We start from the raw sequence: 18,357 nt of genomic DNA, 5'->3' as shown, positions 1-18,357 counted from the left end.
CATGTGGGAGTGTAAGGCAAAGGAAGTTGTCTTCATATCAAATTGGATATACTGTTAAAAAAAAAGATTTTTTCTTTTTTGACTTTTTGGGTCAAACCAGCGATGCTCAGGGGTTACTCCTGGCTCTGCACTCAGGAATCACTCCTGGCGGTGTTTGGGGGACCATATGGGATGCTGGGAATCATACCTGCATTGGCTGCATGCAAGACAAATGCCCTACCCACTGTGCTATCACTCCAGCCCCCAAAGATTTTTTTTTTTATACATCAGAAAGAAGTTCTGTGTGAGAATCAATCACATCATATGAGTAACTGGCAAGTCTTTCATTGACACAAAGCAGAAGTTTCTCTTTTCTTTGATGGTCCTACGATTGAGTCATGATTTAGTTCTTCCTACCATGGAACCAAAATTAAATAGTAGTACAGTTCCTCTTCTTGGTGAACAGAGCTTCCTCTAATTATTTTTGTCCTTAAATTTGTATGGGGAGAAAAAGTTGCTTTCAAGAGGACTTGATTCTCTCAGAGAGTAAAATTTTTGTTCGTTTGTTTTGTTTTGTTGCTTTTTGGGTCACACCTGGCTCTGCACAGGGGTTAATCCTGGCTTATGCACTCAGGAATTACTCCTGGAGGTTCTCAGGGGACCATTTGGGATGCTGGGAATCAAACCCAGGTCAGGCGCGTGGAAGGCAAACACCCTCCCTGCTGTGCTATTGCTCCAGCCCAGAAAGTAAAATTTTTAAAACTTAAAATGAGGAGTTTGGGAGCAAAACTCTTCCACACACTAATTGCATACGATTGTATATTTTTAAGTTCTCCTGGGCTTATTAGAAGAAAAGGCACAAGTAATAATGTAAAGTATCATCTTAATAGAATGAACAGCATCTGCCATTTTATTTCCCATGAAGAGATCTTTCTAATGTCAGGGATACTCATTAATCATTATTATCATGAAAACCTCATGTAAAAGACCCTAGTTGTTAGGATTCAAGTTATGTCTTTATAACTTGACAAGGTTTTAAAAGAAATACAGGTTATTCCTTAATACTGAAAACCACGTGCATAAGCAAAAAATCAAGACAATACAAAGCTCATTTATGATGTTCTTTTCCTCTTGGCAATCATTTTCCTCACACCTCTTAAGTCATGGTTTTAATAATCATCCATAATATGCCTGGGTTGGCATTATAGAGAAAGTAAATTTGACTGTATTGCTTCAGTTAGCATGACACGGCATTTATTCTGAGTTGCACAGTCAGTAAATGTTGAAGCCAGGATAAACCCAAGGTGTCTCTGACTCCCACCTACACATTTTGGTTAACTGTCTCTCCTTGAGTGGTATGTTGTGGCTAAACTTCAGACATAAGCTGATAGTGTATTCCATATGCGTAGAGGAACATCCTTGAGAATTTTGAAAAGGAGACAAAGTTCTCTTTAAGCAATATCAATTTAGCAATTGAACAGAAATTAAATGCACTTAGACCCAAGCTGTAAACCTTATTCCCTTCTAAAGTCAGGTTTTATTGTTGCTAGTTTATAGTCTAATGAGTTTCTGGTACAGTTGAGAGCATAATAGTACCGCTCAAATGACTCTAGTCTTACCCTGAATTCCACAATAAGTTTTATGGAAAAATCCTTTCAACTGCTAATGCTGTTTCCCTGGTAAAGCCTCCACCCTCAGATCTAGATAGGAAATACTATTCCATTCTTACATTCTACTTCAAATAAAACCCTAAACTATATAAATAGATGCTCACATTATTGTGAAACACTATATCAATCTCAGAACCATGCACAATAAATGTCTATAAAGTTTTATCTCAAACACTTACATTTTATAGCCTCTATCATTTTATGACTTAAAGAGTATTTTTTATGTATAAGAAGGCTTTTCTGTTAAAAAAGGAGATTTCTGCTTTTATTGAAGTTTAATTTCAGGTTTCATCCATAAGGTTTGGGCACTTAATTAAGTCATCTCCAAGACCTCTAAACATGATGAATGTTTCCCATTGTGATGTAATTCATGACTGTTAATCCTTAAAAATATCTATGTACTAAGAAAACCCTTTATGTCTAATGTTACTGCTCCACAAATGCAAGGATGTCTTTAATTCCCATGAATAGCTTTCAACCCAGCCTTCCACTACCTTCTCTTGATCTCAAGCAAGTTATTAATCTCTCAGAACGCTAACTTCCTCATTTATTTTTCCATTTGACTCTTAATTCTGGAGCCACTTGTAATCCTAGATGACTGTTATTCAGTCTCATCTGATAAATCACATGTGTGGAAATGAAAATTATCAAAACAGTTTCATAAGAGGAGAAAAGACTTAGATAATGAGAGTAAGTCACATGCTTAATACAGATTAATTAGTAACCCACGATAGATAACCAGTGTCTTTTTATATTTAGTTCATTTCCTTTTCACTATCCCAAGCTAACTTGGTCACATATAAAAAGTGATGAGTGTGCACTAGAATTTCTTGGCAAATGTTTCAGAATCTGCTGAATTCCAAACTGGTTATATCGAATTTGAATGGAAATCTATTGAAAATAATAATATTCGTGAAATCTTTTATTATTTTGTTTGAACAAATATTTGAGTTTTTGCAGTGGACTAGATAGTTGGATGCTATAATAGTTATACTAATTCTAGTGACACATTCTCTCTTCCTATATGTAATATCTGCATGACAAAGTATGGCCCACAAATTCAGGCTCATAGATTAAGAACAAAGTCTCTACCATAAGGCTTGAGGATATTCTTTTGTTTAATAATAAGTCAAGAATTTTTATAATTAATTGCCTTTAATAATTCCAAGTTGTCTCTTATTTTCATGTCTGGTCACAGATATTTAAAATGACTCTGTTGCAAAAGTATGTAAGTCTGATAATATCTTACATGAGAAGTAGAAGTAGGAGTTTCTAATACTCCAAAGGAACACTCTAGCAGGATTCTCGCTTCACTAGAAAACACTCACATCATCTATGTTTATGTTATTAACCTTTAAAGAGCTGTTTTTTTGCCAAAAGTCTCTAAATGAGATAAGATCTTTCCCTCAGTTACCCTGAGGACTTTGTTTCTTGGGGTGTGCCACAGTAAATAAGAAAGGGTATGGAAGAAAATTTTATTTTCTGCCAAAATATTTTACTAACATTGAAGTCATTATTTCATTGCTGTTGTCTGTATTTCAGAGGCACAAAAGAAGGTAGCACTGGGTTCTTAATATTTGTTTTTATACAGATGTGAAAGTTTGTATGTTGGATATCATAACTATCATCCATCTAGAGCTAGTTATCCAATACTAAGAATATATATATATATATAACCAAAATCTCCTATATTTACTGTGTTTGAGGCAAGTCAGCTTATTTTATAATAGACCACAGTTATTAATATGATATGCCATATACTTTAGAAACATTTGCTACTATAGGACTTTTAAAAATACATATTAACCTCTGTGTGGTCATACAACCTTTCCCACCTAAAGAATACTGTGAAATGATCTGTTTAATCACTTTGACAGTTAAATAAATTCACAGGGCTGGAATGATAGTATAGCAGGTAGCGTGTTTGCCTTGCACGTGACCAACCCAGGTTCAATTCCCAGCATCCCGTGTGGTCCTCTGACCACTGCTAGGAGTAATTCCTGAGTGCAAAACCAGTAGTTACCCTTGTGCATCGCCGGGTGTGACCCCAAAAGCCAAAAAAAAAGAAATCTATCTATGTTTTAAAGTATAATTTAGATAAGCATTGTCTTATAGTGTATTTTTAGAAAATAATACAGAATATGAGAAGGTCTTAATAGTTTAGAGTCCTAATTTGGGGGGAAAATGTTTTGATGCATGTATTTAAATGTGGAAAATATTTTAATATTATTTCCATAATTTTGAAAGATGAGAGGCCTTGTTGCATTAATAAAATTCCAAATATATTGCAAAGAAACATCAGTAGTTGCAGAATGTGAATAATAATGAGAAAAAGTCTATATTCTTGTTTGTGATCTGGAGTTAACTTTTTTTGAAATACAGAAGGGCCCATCACTAGTGAAGAATTAATTCTGTCAGAGTAGAAAATTTCTGTGGTGAGTCAGTCATCATGATGTTCTGACTCTGTTTCCTTATTAACTTGTTTGGTCAGTTACACAGCTCTGACCTACTGCCTTGCTATTTATAGTCCTTCACCTATCTCGGGGTTATTCATGCTGCTTTGAAAAAAAAAAAAGCAGTCAACACTTCCGCATTTATCAGTTTTTCTAACTTTCACTAGTACCATTCCTTTGAAGTTCTATCTGTGGCCATCAGTGTCTTCTGCTAACTCCAGTGAACCCCTTGATCCAGCTGATCCCTGTGCTGCTGATTACGTCCTTCTTCATCCTCACTCCCCTGTGGGTCCCTGCGCCTTCTCCATTGCACATCATTGTCTTTCATTCTTCACATGATCTGCCCAGCACCTCAAGTTTGGTTGCTTCTATTTTAAGAGCACCACTTTGATCATCTCTGATCAATCTTCTTGAGCAAACACAACCAATCTCTAATTTTTGAGTTCCCTCCCACTTTGACATCTCAGTTCTCTGGTCTAGCTCAGATTTCTACCCTGAGCTCTGCCAGTATTTTAGACTTGTTTCTTAGTTAGTTCCACTTGTATATGTCATGAAAATATGTCTCAGTAGGTCTAAAAATTTAATTAAACAACTTCATTCTCTCATTCTAAATTACTTCTCTTCTTACTGTCCTTTGCTGCTAAATGGAGTCACTATCACTCAGATCCTCAAGCGCTAAGTGTAAGGTCATCCTGCCAATTTCTTTCAAGTGCTGAGCCTTTATTCAGCAACTGCCTAGTCTAGTCTGTCTCAGGAATATCTCTTGGACCCTCTCCTTTTTATCTTCATCATCCTGATACTGTGTCAGAACTTTGTGCCACCTTTTCTCTAATTGCCACATTTGTGTGTTGTGTGCATTATCTCCTTAGCCAAATTCCCTCTTCCTTTTGCCACCTTTCCCCTAAAAGCGTCTGGTATCATCTCATCCTTAAAAACTCAACTCAGGAGGTCAGAGATTATACAGTAGTGTTGGGGAATTGCCTTGTATGCAGCCGATCCTGGCATCCCATCTGGTCCCCCAAGCACCACCAGAAGTGATTCCTCAGTGTAGAAGCAGGAGTTACCCCTGAGCATCCCTGGGTATGACCTCCCCAAACAAACAAACAAACAAACAAACAAATTCAACTCAGGGGCTAGAGAGATCACACACTGTGTTTTGCATGCCAGAAGTCAAGATTTGATTCCTGGCACCACTGGGAGCAACTCTTAAGTACTGAGGATGTGACTCCAAAACAAACAAATTCAGCACAATTATTGTTTTCAATCGCCTCTCCCTCTTCTTTTCCTGTCCCACATCGCAGCCCATTAAAGTTAGGTACAGGGGCTGGAGTGATAGCACGGCGGGGAGGGCATTTGCCTTGCACACGGCCGACCCGGGTTCAATTCCCAGCATCCCATATGATCCCCTGAGCACTGCCAGGAGTAATTCCTGAGTGCAAAGCCAGGAGTAACCCCTGTGCATCGCCAGGTTTGACACAAAAAGCAAAATAAATAAATAAATAAAAAATAAATAAAGTTAGGTACACCCTTAGCTTTCCTGTAACCAATCAGATGCTTGCATCTCCACTCTTTTCACATTGCTGGTTCATTTACTGACTAATATCACTTGTTCAAAGTATAAAACTTCAAACTTAGTGTTATTCAAATAATTTTCAAATATCTAAAGATAATATTATATATCTAACATAAAGTATTTTGTATTTTGTTTATTAACATTTATAGAGATGTAATTATTTTTTCATTCTATAAATTGTCTTGTCAAGGATTTTTTTTTTTTGCTTTTTGGTTCACACCTGGCGATGCACAGGGATTACTCCTGGCTCTGCACTCAGGAATCACCCCTGGCGGTGCTCAGGGGACCATATGGGATGCTGGGAATCGAACCCGGGTTGGCCGCGTGCAAGGCAAATGCCCTACCCTCTATGCTATCGCTCCAGCCCCTTGTCAAGGATTTTTATCTTTTTCCTTTTATTTCCATTATTTCCATGATTAGGATTTTTTTATTTTTTTAATTGAATCACTATGAGCTACAGTTTCAAAGCTTTCATGTTTGAGTTTCAGTCATACAATGATCGAACACCCATCCCTTCACCAGTGTACATTTTCCACTACCAGTGTCCCCAGTATCCCTAGCTCCCCACCCCGTCCACCACTCCCCCTGCCTCTATAGCAGACAGTTTCCCTCTTACTCTCTCTACTCATGGGCAATATGGTTTGCAATACAGATAATGAGAGGCCACATGTTTGGTCCTTTATCTACTTTAGCAGCACACATCTTCCATCCAGAATGATCCCTTCAACCATCTTTGACTTAGCGATCCCTTCTCTATCCCAACTGCCTTCTCCCCCCAGCTCTTAAAGCAGGCTTCTGACCATGGCGCAATATTCCTGGCCCTTGTGTCTACTATCCTTGAGTGTTAGTCTCATATTATGATATTTTATATTCCACAAATGTGTGCAGTAATTCTATGTCTGTCCCTCTTTTTCTGACTCATTTCACTTAGCAAGATACTCTCCATGACCATCCACTTATAAGCAAATTTCATGACTTCATCTTTCCTAACAGCTGCATAGTAGTCCATTGTGTAGATGGACTAAAGTTTCTTCAACCAGTTGTCTGTTCTTGGGCACTTGGTCTGTTTCCAGATTCTGGCTATAGTGAACAGTGTTTCAGTGAACATACTGGTGCAGGTATCATTTCTACTGTGCATTTTTGCACCCTCAGAATATATTCCCAGAAGTGGTATAGTGGGTCATATGGAAGCCCAATTTCTAGTGTTTTAAGAAATGTCCATATTGTTTTCTAAATAGGCTGGACCAGTCAGCATTCCAACCAACATTCCAACAGTCTCCTTCAGACTCCCTTTCTCCCCACATCTGTACCAGCACTGGTTGGCCTTGTTCTTTTTGATGTGTGTCTCTGTGGAGTGAGATGATATCTCATTGTTGTTTTGATTTGCATTCCATGAGTAGTTTAAGAATAAAATATTACTTTTTAAAGGAGAAATTTGCTTAAGATGAAAGCAATTCAAACTTATTCCACCCATTCACTTTATTATTTTTTAATTGAATTACAGTGAGATACACAGTTACAAAATTGTTCATGATTATGTTTCAGTCATATAATGTTCCAACATCTGTCCCTCCACCAGCGTACATTTCCCACTATTAACGTCTTCAGTTTCCCTGGACTACACCCCTGTCCCGCCTGCCTCTATGACAAGCGCTCTCTCTCTCTCTCTCTCTCTCTCTCTCTCTCTCTCTCTCTCTCTCTGTAAACTCATTTCATTCATTCCTTAGTATTGGGGTTTGAAATATTCATGGCCCAAATATTTTGGCCTTGAAATTCACCCACATATTCACTACAACACCCTTCCGGTGAACAGATACTCAGTTTCACTATTCTCCCTCTCTAGTTGTATTATGGGTAGGACTGTTCCACTGTATTAGACCCATAGGTTCTGCTACCCTAACATCATCCAAGGTCATTCTTTGCTGATTTACTTGGACGAATGACAAATATGTGAGAGGGAAAGTGCCCTAGGTTTTTCTAAAAATTTCATTGCACGTTATGAAGTTTTTCTGATTCCTTTGTAATTTTCTAGTTATCACACCTTCCTTGTGCCACACGAACTCATCTTACCCCATTTCCCACTATTGCCTTCTCTCTGATTCCGATAAAAATTCAGACACCTAATGCTAGACTCTCATTCTCAACTTTTGAAACTGGACTAATCATCCCACTCTGTACAGAAAGTTACAACCTTGAGCCAAATTAATCTCCTTTTTTTTTTTTTTTTTGGTTTTTGGGTCACACCCGGCGATGCACAGGGGTTACTCCTGGCTCTGCACTCAGGAATTACTCCTGGCGGTGCTCAGGGGACCATATATGGGATGCTGGGATTAGAACCCGGGTCGGCCGCGTGCAAGGCAAATGCCCTACCCACTGTGCTATCGCTCCAGCCCCAATTAATCTCCTTTTAATTAAAACTATGCTGACTTTCAGATGTTTGTCTTTGCTGAAACTTGAAATGCTAATTTTAAGACAAGACTCAGAGCAAAGCCTTTTTTGGGCTCTGGTTAAATTTGTCAACACAAAGCAGTGGTTTCAACTGCATTTATGAAGGGAGAACAGTGACACCACAACAAAAGACAACCTAACCTAATCTTACATTGCTAAAGTTTGCTTTGTGATGAAACTAAGGGATAACTGGCTTCTGTTATGTGCTTAGTATGTGTTGAGGATAAAGAAGATGAAAAATAGCGAGTGAGGTAACTGTATGCCAAGACTGTATATGTCAAGTCTGTACCTATAATCTTCTCAGTGTCCCTGAATCTCTCTCCTCTTGTCAGTGCTCTGCCCTCATTTCTATGCAGTATTCAAGTGGTCCTGTGTGCTCATTCCAATCCTCTGTGATCCTTCACTCAGGGCATTTTTAAAGACACATCGATTAAGTCCGCATAACATTATCAACTGATTCTTGAAAATTGTCACCTTATGCAAAACAAGTATAAGAAATCTTCTTTAATTGTTAGAAAATTGATATAAACGAGAGTTAAGTTCCTACACAGTATATTTTCATTTGCCAAAGCTACTAATTTTTAAAAATAAAATCAAAAACACTAATTCTGAACAGCAATTTGTGTATTTCCTTTGGTTATAGCCTGCCTATTTCTGTTCAGGCTTGTGGGAACCCAGTACCTATATGAACAGCTCCTGAAGCAAAACAGAAACCCACTCTGGGCTAACTCACAGACAAACCCAAACTCACACCCTTACTCAGATGGGGACAGTTGAGATGCCAGTGAGCCTATGTGTACTTCTTTGGAATGTGAGAGGAAACCAGAGTACCCACAAGAAACATAGACATAGGCAAGATATGCAACTTCACAAATAAGTGATCCTAAAATGAATTGTTTTATTATGACTTGCTGTGTGTATATATTATATATAATATACATAATATATATGATATATGATGTCATGCATGGTATATAGTATGTATTTCTTTGAATAACGAGTTTGACTTGTCTTAGAAAAACTATCAAATGGTCTTTAAGTATTTTGTTATCCTCCTCACCCTCAAATAAAAGTCTTTATTTATATAAGGTTTAACATTTTTAAAAGATAGATTCCTGGAGCTATTTCGCAAGTCACTATAATTTTAAAGCTATGCTTAGAGAACCTCAGCCTAGGAGGATATCTGGAGGAACTCTTAAACTAAACTCAATCTAATGTGAAGATGTCATTGTCACTGTCACTGTCATCCCGTTGCTCATAGATTTGCTCGAGCGGGTACCAGTAACATCTCCATTGTGAGACTTGTTGTTACTGTTTTTGGCATATCGAATACGCCACAGGTAGCTTGCCAGGCTCTGCCATGTGGGCGAGATACTCTCGGTATCTTGCCAGGCTCTCCAAGAGGGGCGGAGGAATCCAACCCGTGTTGGCCTCATGCAAGGCAAACGCCCTGCCGTTGTGCTATTGGATAGTAAAAGTAACAGTAGTAGAGCCAAGGATGGAAAGTCGGAACCCCTTCTTTTATATAATTTAAGTGCATTCATAATAAATAAATTAGAAAAGGACAAAAGAATGTCAAGTCTGTGCTGAATTTCTTACACATGTTATGAGTCAACATCACAAGGACTGTTCGGGAGCTCCCTTAAACTCAGCTTTTAAAATATTACTTCCTTTCAAGGGCATTATTATGCATTGCTTTTGCTTTTTTTCTGATGTTATTTCCTTTCCAGAGAAGAGGTCTGGCTGAGGTTTGGCTGTATTTTGAGGTTTATACTTTAAAAGAAATTGAATTAAAGGAAGTTGAATTACAGGAGAGGATTTGCAAAACAGTTGCACGCAATCTCCTTGTGCAGTGCTGAGGCCATCTTAACTAACTACCTCTGATTAGATTCTGTGTTTGGCTTTATGTCTTTCTAGTAATATAAAGGTCCACATATATTTCAGGGCCATGGCACTCTGTTGGTCTGGGGAGTATCATGCTGAGTGAAGCTAGCTGAGTGTGAGAAGGACTAATACAGAATGACCTCTTATATGTGCATTAGACCCACAGAGGGCCAAAAGCAGCAGAAAACAAGGACTGATCAACAGAACAGAGCTAACCATGACTATGTATGGGGGTGGGGTAGGGAGCAGGTGCTGAGAGAATACTCAAGGGAAGTGGATACTTTAGTGGAAGGTATGGTGTCGGACCCTTGTATACAGGAAGCTCTATTATTGTAAATGATGATGCTGCAGATTAAATTTTTTAAAAGTCCATTTTTTAAAGTTGAAAAAAGAATATGGCCTTAAATATGTCATCCACTCATGGTAAAATAAATTGCCCATATGTATTAAATTTCTAAAATTGTATTTAAAATTTTAAAGCACACTTGAATGTGTATTGCCATAATCAAATAAACTATATTTGGATAAAAGGTCATGAGAATTGACTGAAAGGGGTTTTTAATATGAGTGTCTAAATAATTTGAAGTTTTAGCAATTTTTAGCTGAAGTCCATATGTTATTGAAGTTCTTATTGAATTAACCTCATGTCTAGGATCTAGTCTTATTTTCAGAGTGTGTCAGAGGTCCTGGACTGAGATCAGACATAAAGAAAAAAACAAACAACAACAATAACAGCAACCTAAGTCTAATAAACATGAGTATGTCACTTTTGTAAAAATTGCAGAAAAGACTTTTTACAAAAATAATTTCAATATTTTCAAAAATAATATTCAACATGAAGGCAATAAAAGAAAAACTTAAGCATAGTACAAAGCATCCATTTCTCCTGGTTAATGAGTTTACAGTAACATTTTCAAAAATAATTTAGCCATCTGAGTTCAAAGGAAAATCCTATTTAAAAAATTATTTTGGGGGGATTTGTTATGGGTCTGGGGAGTTTATATCCAACTATGCTTCAGGGTTCCCCACAGGAAAGGCAAGCATATAAAAAAACATAAATTTCTATGGCTTTGCACATTTTCATTTCTTTAAAGTTTATTATGAATAATTTATATATATGTTTATATGCTACATTAAAGAGAAAAACTGTTGTTTCTAATATATAGTGAATATTTTCTATAGTTTAATTATTACAGCAAATAAAAGCTTCCAACCCAAATTTATATTATATGAAAACTCTGGGGATCCATAGACTATTATAAAATTTTAATAATATTGGCTAAATTACAATTATATTCAATATGTAATTTGCCAAGTGCCCATAATACTTTGCAGATGCTAATAAAATTTAATATGATTTTACATAACTCTTTGAAGTAGGTGAGATATACTAGTATATTACTAAGTACATAGTATACTACTGTTAAGTATAGACCTAAGTTAGGAAGAACATAAACACTTGTTAGATGATTTTAAAATAAGGAGCAAGTCAGTAAGGAAGCTTGCTAATAAGACTGCTAAATCCAAAGAACTGACTGCTGATCTTCCTATCTTTGATGCTATGTAAATAGTGAGCATTTGTTTTCTCAAACCTACAAAGACTCATATATAGCAGTTATGGCATTTGCCTTGCAATGTGGTTTGTCCGAGTTTGTTCCCTGGCATCTCATATAGCCTCAGAGCCCAGGTGGCAGTGATCTTTGATACTGGCGTGATGAGGTTGAGATTTGAGTTCGGGGAAACTATACAAATGGAATTTAATCATGACTGATTGTAAAGTTGAGTGCTATGAATAACTTTGTAAATTGCAGTACCTCAATAAAAAAAAAACACTGTTTCACTGTCACTCTCATCCCATTGCTCATCGATTTGCTCAAGCTGGCACCAGTAGCATCTCCATTGTGAGACTTGTTACTGCTTTTGGCATATACTCTTGGTATATGCCAAATATACCTCAGTATAATAATTACCGGGCTCTCCCAGAGGGACAAAGGAATCAAACCCGGGTCGGCTGCATGCAAGGCAAACGCCCAACCCTCTGTGCTATCTCTCCAACCTCAATAAAAAAAAAAAATAAGTGTTCAGAGTCTAGTATTACACTGTAAAACAGACTGCTTGGCACCAGTGGGACATTAAAAGTATAGATTTACTGTACTGACCTGCTAATGACCTGCTCAGGTCCATAAGCAGGGGTTCTCAGCCCACGCTGAAAGCTAAAATCACCTCGGGAGCTGTCAGTAAACAAGACTGACCAGAAGATTACTGAAAGTTCCTAAGGACTGGACTCAGATAACTGTATTTTTAAAAATCACCTTCTTCCTTCACCACTTAATGTAAATGCGTAGTGATTAGGTACTGACTGATTCTTATGAACCATTTATTTTCACTCTTTATAATTCTAACTTGAGCGTGGTATTCAAATTACCTCCAATCTGAGCCTCATTTTCAGATGCATAGCTATAGAAGAGATGAGAAAGAAATAATGTCAAAAGTGCACGTTTGGTGAAGGGATGGGTGTTCGAGCATTGTATAACTGAGACTTAAACCTGAAAGCTTTGTAACTTTCCACCTGGTGTTTCAATAAAAGAATAATTTTTTTAAAAAAGTGCACGTTTCTCGAATAAAAAGAAAAGAAATAGCCAATGACCATGCAGTATAACTAGATCAGGGTCTGGGATGAGTGGACTTGCAAATCATAGCTAAGTTTCATTTTCCTTCCTTAACTTTTTTTTTATTGGCTACATGTGGATGTGCTCAGGGCTTGCTCCTGACTTGATGCTCAGGGATCATTTCTGGTGGGACTGGAGAACCAGATGGGTTAGCGTGCTGGAGTTGAACCCAGGTCAGCCTTGTGTAAGTGCATCACCCACTGTACTATCACTCTGGCCCTCATTTTACTAGTTTTACTAGTCTTTATAGACTTGATTTTTTCTTTTTGGAAGGGGGCAATACTGTGATAGAACCCAGGGATATTCACGTCTCTGAACCACATCCCTAACCCACTGAATATTTTATTCCTAAATAGGAAATGGAATAAAGACTATCAGAAACACAGAGGGAGTGATCAAAGAGATTTTCAGAGATGCCTTTGGGCCTACAAGTGATCCTGCTCCATTTCACTACTTGGTACATTATTTTTGAGTAAGGGAACTGTTCTGGACTGGCAATGTCTTGCAATCAGAGAGAAGAGCCCGTTTCTTTGAAGTAGTGGGTGCTCTTCTATTTTGCTGTTAATTTAGGTACTCTTAAAAATTGCCAACCCAGGGTTACATCTCAAGAGTCTGATTACTGGATTTCTTTTTCTCACACTTAACCACTATGCAACCCCTATAGTGCAGCAGATAGGGCATTCGCCTTGCTCGTGGCCAACCTGGGTTCAATTCCTCCACCCCTCTTGGAGAGCCCAGCAAGCTACTGAGAGTATGTCGTCTGCCCTGCAGAGCCTGGCAAGCTACCTGTGGCGTATTCGATATGCCAAAAACAGTAACAACAAGTCTCACAATGGAGACGTTACTGGTGCCTGCTTGAGGAAATCAATGAGCAACAGGATGACAGTGATACAGTGATACAGTGATCCAAGACTGACCAACGAAGCCCATAAAGAAGGAGCCATGTTTTGAAAACCATGAGTAGTGTAATTATTGTGAGCATTAGTTCTCTGCATGACAGTCCTTTCAGCTAATTTCCTCATTTCTCTATTTACAACAACTAACTCATCATAGATTCCTAGTAAATGCTCATGACATAAAAATAGGAGAAAATAAATGACCTTAGAAATGATAAATGTTGGGGCTGGAGTGATAACACAGCAGGTAAGGCTTTTGCCTTGTACACGGCCAACCGGAGTTTGATTCCCAGCATGTCATATGGTCCCCTGAGCATGCCGGGAGTAATTCCTGAGTGCATGAGTCAGGAGTAACCCCTGTGCATCGCCAGGTGTGACCCAAAAATGAAAAACAAACAAACAAAAGGAAATAATAAATGTTGAAGCCTTGCTTTCTATGATCACATGCCCCTCCCCATGTGTTGAAGGTACGCATCTTTGCAAATCATTCTTTGCAAACATAGAACCAGACCCTATATTTTCATTTCTACCTAAATAGAACTTTATTTTCCGTGACTTTGTCTTATTCCCTCTCTCTTTCTCCCTCTCTCCCTCTCTTTCTGTCTCTCTCTCTCTTTCTCTTTCTCATGGTATGCCATGGATAATTTTCTACATAGGTGCTGAAATATTTCTCTCAATTTTTAACCAAGGAAGAGTGGTTTGTTGTAGCCATATAACCACACTTAGTCATATCCATACTGCTGAGTATTTACTTTTCCTTTTTTCTTTGATTTTATATTCTATGTTTGAATATTGCTGTTCTGCAGATTTCTAGAAATGGAAATTTCCTGATCCTAAAAGCAGGCATCATTTTGGGGGGTAAGATAGCAAACAGTCTCAAACAAAGCCTTTGTGAGTTTATACCGAATAATATGTAGTTAAAACCTGTTCTCACACCTGAGACTTGAGTTCTAATAAATTCTCCTTGATTTCATTAAACCACATTTAACGGTGAAAATAATATTTTAACATTATCTTACATTTGTGTCTTTATACCTTGAGAATCAATACCTGCTCTAAAGTATGTAATATTTTCATCTAAATAGCTGTAATCTGTTTGCTTTGTGCTACATCAAACTATTATTCTGTCATCTTGTCTAAATTTCTACATTATAGCATAACTGTTTTCCTACATATCACAATTTATATAACTATTACCTATAGTATGCTTAACTATCATTAAGCATTTCATTCATATCTTTTGAACATCTCACTAACATAGTCATATAGTAATAAAAATTCTGAGCATTTGGGTTTTTTCTTCTCTTAGTGAATTTTTCATTAAAATTAGCAATATTTCTGTGTTAAATGTATTAATTCATTTTATGGCTTTGTACAGGAATTGTTAAAATACACTTTAGTTTTGGAGTTGCCCACACATCCCAACTCAATCTGTATTCATTTCTTTATGAGTCTCTAATCTCTTTAATAATTCATTTATTTTGCTCTTGGCTAGGGCTCATGGGTCCTGGAGATCCAATTCAGTGTTGGGATAGGGCAATGTAGGCTTCTCTGGCCCAGCAGATCCTAACAGTACTGAGAGGACCATATGTAGTGCTGAGGACCAAAACCCAGTTGGCTGCATGAAAAGTAAACTTCTTAACCTCCTCAGCAATAATAAATTTTTTTTAGTAAAAGAATTGGGGTTGTAGCAATAGTACAGCCAGTAGAGTGTTTGCCTTGCACAGGGCTGACCCAGGTTCAATCCCCGGCATCCCATATGGTCCCCAGGCACCTCCAGAAGTAATTCCTGAATGCAGAACCAGGGGAAACCCCTGAGCCTCAATGGGTGTGAGCAAAAAGCAAAAAGAAAAAAAGAAAAAAAATTGCCGGGGCTGGGGAAACATCAGCAGGCCGACTCTGATTAGATTGTTGTGGCGTGCCATCTGTTATATCCCTGGAGTTCCCTGAACATTGCAATGAAAGACTGTGGTATTCCTGGCACTGCTAGGTTGGCACTGGTGGTCACCAGCACCACAGAACTTGAGCAGCACCCATTAATCCCAGCACTGAGCCCTCAGGCCCATTGGCCAAGGATCTCTAAAACAGCCTCCAGGCCTCTGAGTACACACTGCTTGGTAGGCCCCCTAAAAGATCATTGTCACTTTTTTATGGAAGTTTTGAACTGGATAGTGTAGAACTAGAAGGCTCTTGTTGTGCATATGGCTGACCCTGGTTTTAATACTTGGTACTGTAGATGATCTCAGAGTAACACCATGGGCCATTCCTGAGCACTGTCAGATGTGCCCCTCCCCAAAAAATTTTTATGTAAATTTTTGTGGTCATCAATAATTTATCACTATTAGTTACTCCTTATGATTGAGTTTCAGGCTTATATTGTTCCACCACCACCAATCCTTTCATCAGAGCCCACTACCCTCCACCAATGCCCCCAGTTTTCCTGCTACACCCAGCCTGTCTTTATAGCAGGCACTTTCCGCACCCCCCCTCACATTGTCCCAGTGTTCTCTTCCCTAATTTATCCCCTTACCCAGTGCAAGCTTTCTACTGAAGATCAGTTCTCCCGCTCTTTGTATCTGTGGACGTTTCTTTATATCCCACATATGAGAGAGGTCACTCTGAATCTTTTCCTCTCACCCCTGGACTGATTTCATTCAACACTGTATTCTTCAGATCCATCCACAATGCAGCAAATCGCATGACTTTATTTTATGTTTTGGCTCAGAAGTGCTCCATTTGGGTAGATGTGCCCCTAGTTTTGTTATCCAGTCACCTGTTCACGGGCATTTGGGTTGTTTCCATATTTTGGCTATTGTACATAGAGCTGCAGTGAACATGGGACTTCAGATGTCTTTTCTGCACAAAATGTTTACTTTCAAACTGTTATCTAAAACAAAAAGACACAAGATGCAATGTAAATAAAATGTTATTCATTTTCACCTCAGCAACTAGTAATTTTAATTTTATTTTTATAAACTTATGGTTTTCTTTATTAATCATTATGACTATTATACCAGAATCTTCACAATTCCTGAAATCAAAATATCTGTCTCTTTATTTTAGGAAATTTACCAGTGGTGTGGGGCCTCATGCAACAAATATGAGCGTGTGAAGGCAAACCAGGTTGCTACTGGCATTCGAGACAATGAGCGCAAAGGAAGAGCACAACTCATTGTGGTGGAAGATGGAAGTGAACCAAGAGAGCTTACAGAGGTATCATGACATGTGTTGCTTTTTCAGACAGTTTCTATGCCAGGTCTGTGCATGTCTGTAGGGAAGGGTGGGGAGCATTAAATTATCTAATATTCAGGCTAAGATAAAGCAATAGGAAATACCAAGTCTATCCAAGTGATGAAATGAAGAAAATAGAATGTTCCTTCAACAGTGTTTTCTCAGTGGAGGCCGTATTCCTATTTTATTTGTTATGAGAACAAAGAGATGGCTGACGTTTTTTAAAATTTTATTTTATTGATTCACCATGAGACATAGTTACAAGTTTTCATGTTTGAGTTACAATCACACAGTGATCGAACACCCATCCCTTCACCAGTGCACATTCCCCACCACCAATATCCCTGGTATACCCCCACCTTTCCCACCCTCCCATGGCCTCCACGGCAGACAATATTCCCCATACTCTTTCTCTACTTTTGGGCATTATGGTTTGCAATACAGATACTGAGAGGTTATCGTGTTTGGTCCTCTATCTACTTTCAGCACACAACTCCCATCCCGACCAATTCCTCCAACCATCATTTTTTTAGTGGTCCCTTCTCTATTCCAGCTTCTCTATTTCCATGGAAATCTTATGAAGCAGATTTCCAGCTATGGAGCAATCTTCCTGGCCCTTATATCTACTGTCCTTGGGGCTCGTGTTATGTTATTTTATATTCCACATATGAGTACTGTCCTTCTATATCTGTCCCTCTCTTTCTGACTCATTTCATGTAGCATGATACTCTCCATGTCTATCCACTTATAAGCAAATTTCATGACTTCATCTCTCCTAATAGCTGCATAGTATTCCATTGTGCAGATGGACCAAACTATCTTTAACCAATCATCTTTTTTCGGGCACTTAGATTGTTTCCAGATTTTGGCTATTGTGAACAATGCTGAAATGAACATATAGGTACAGATGTCATCTCTACTGTGCTTTTTTGCGAGAGATGGCTAACATTTTTAAGGCTGATTATAAAATACAATAATCTATTAATCTGAATTTTAGATTTTTTTTGAAAAAACTGACATTCTTCAATTTTACAATTAACATTAAATTAAAAGAATCAGATAAAATACACAAATATTTTAAGTATTTTAAAAATTTTATTTTTTAAGTTCAATTATCTTTAATATTATTTTTCACAGTTACAAACTTATTCATGATTGGGTTTCAGTCATACAGTGTTGCAACACCCATCCCTTCACCAGTGTATATTTTCCACGACCAGTTTCTCCCACCAACACCCCCCACCTGCCTCTATGGCCGGCATTTTTCTTCTCTCTCTCTCTCTTCCTTCCTCTCCCTCCTTTGGGGCATTAAGGTTTGCAATACAGTTACTGAAAGATTATCATGTATATCCCTTTACCGCTTATCAGCACTCAGTTCTTGTTCAGAGTAATCATTTCCAACTAATATTTTAATTTTAAATAAGAATAATAGGCAACATAGTTACAATTTTTTGAAAAATAAAGTGAGTATTGAAATTTACAATTAGAGTTTTATTAAAAGAATGAAATAAAATCTTATTCTAAGAGATACAATACACAAATATTTTAAGTATT

General features: G+C 37.8%; 1 protein-coding gene across 1 annotated transcript in view; it reads left to right on the top strand.

Moving 5' to 3' along the window:
* SCIN (scinderin) overlaps positions 1–18,357 on the top strand; it is an 86,573-nt gene that overhangs the window by 12,236 nt on the left and 55,980 nt on the right. Inside the window, exon 4 of the mRNA XM_004602219.2 lies at positions 16,636–16,785. Coding sequence (XP_004602276.1) covers positions 16,636–16,785 — 150 coding nt within the window. The remainder of the gene's footprint in view (positions 1–16,635; positions 16,786–18,357) is intronic.

Source organism: Sorex araneus, chromosome 1 (assembly GCF_027595985.1).
Source record: "Sorex araneus isolate mSorAra2 chromosome 1, mSorAra2.pri, whole genome shotgun sequence".
Classification (NCBI taxonomy): domain Eukaryota; kingdom Metazoa; phylum Chordata; class Mammalia; order Eulipotyphla; family Soricidae; genus Sorex; species Sorex araneus.
This window is presented reverse-complemented; position numbering and strand designations above follow the sequence as displayed.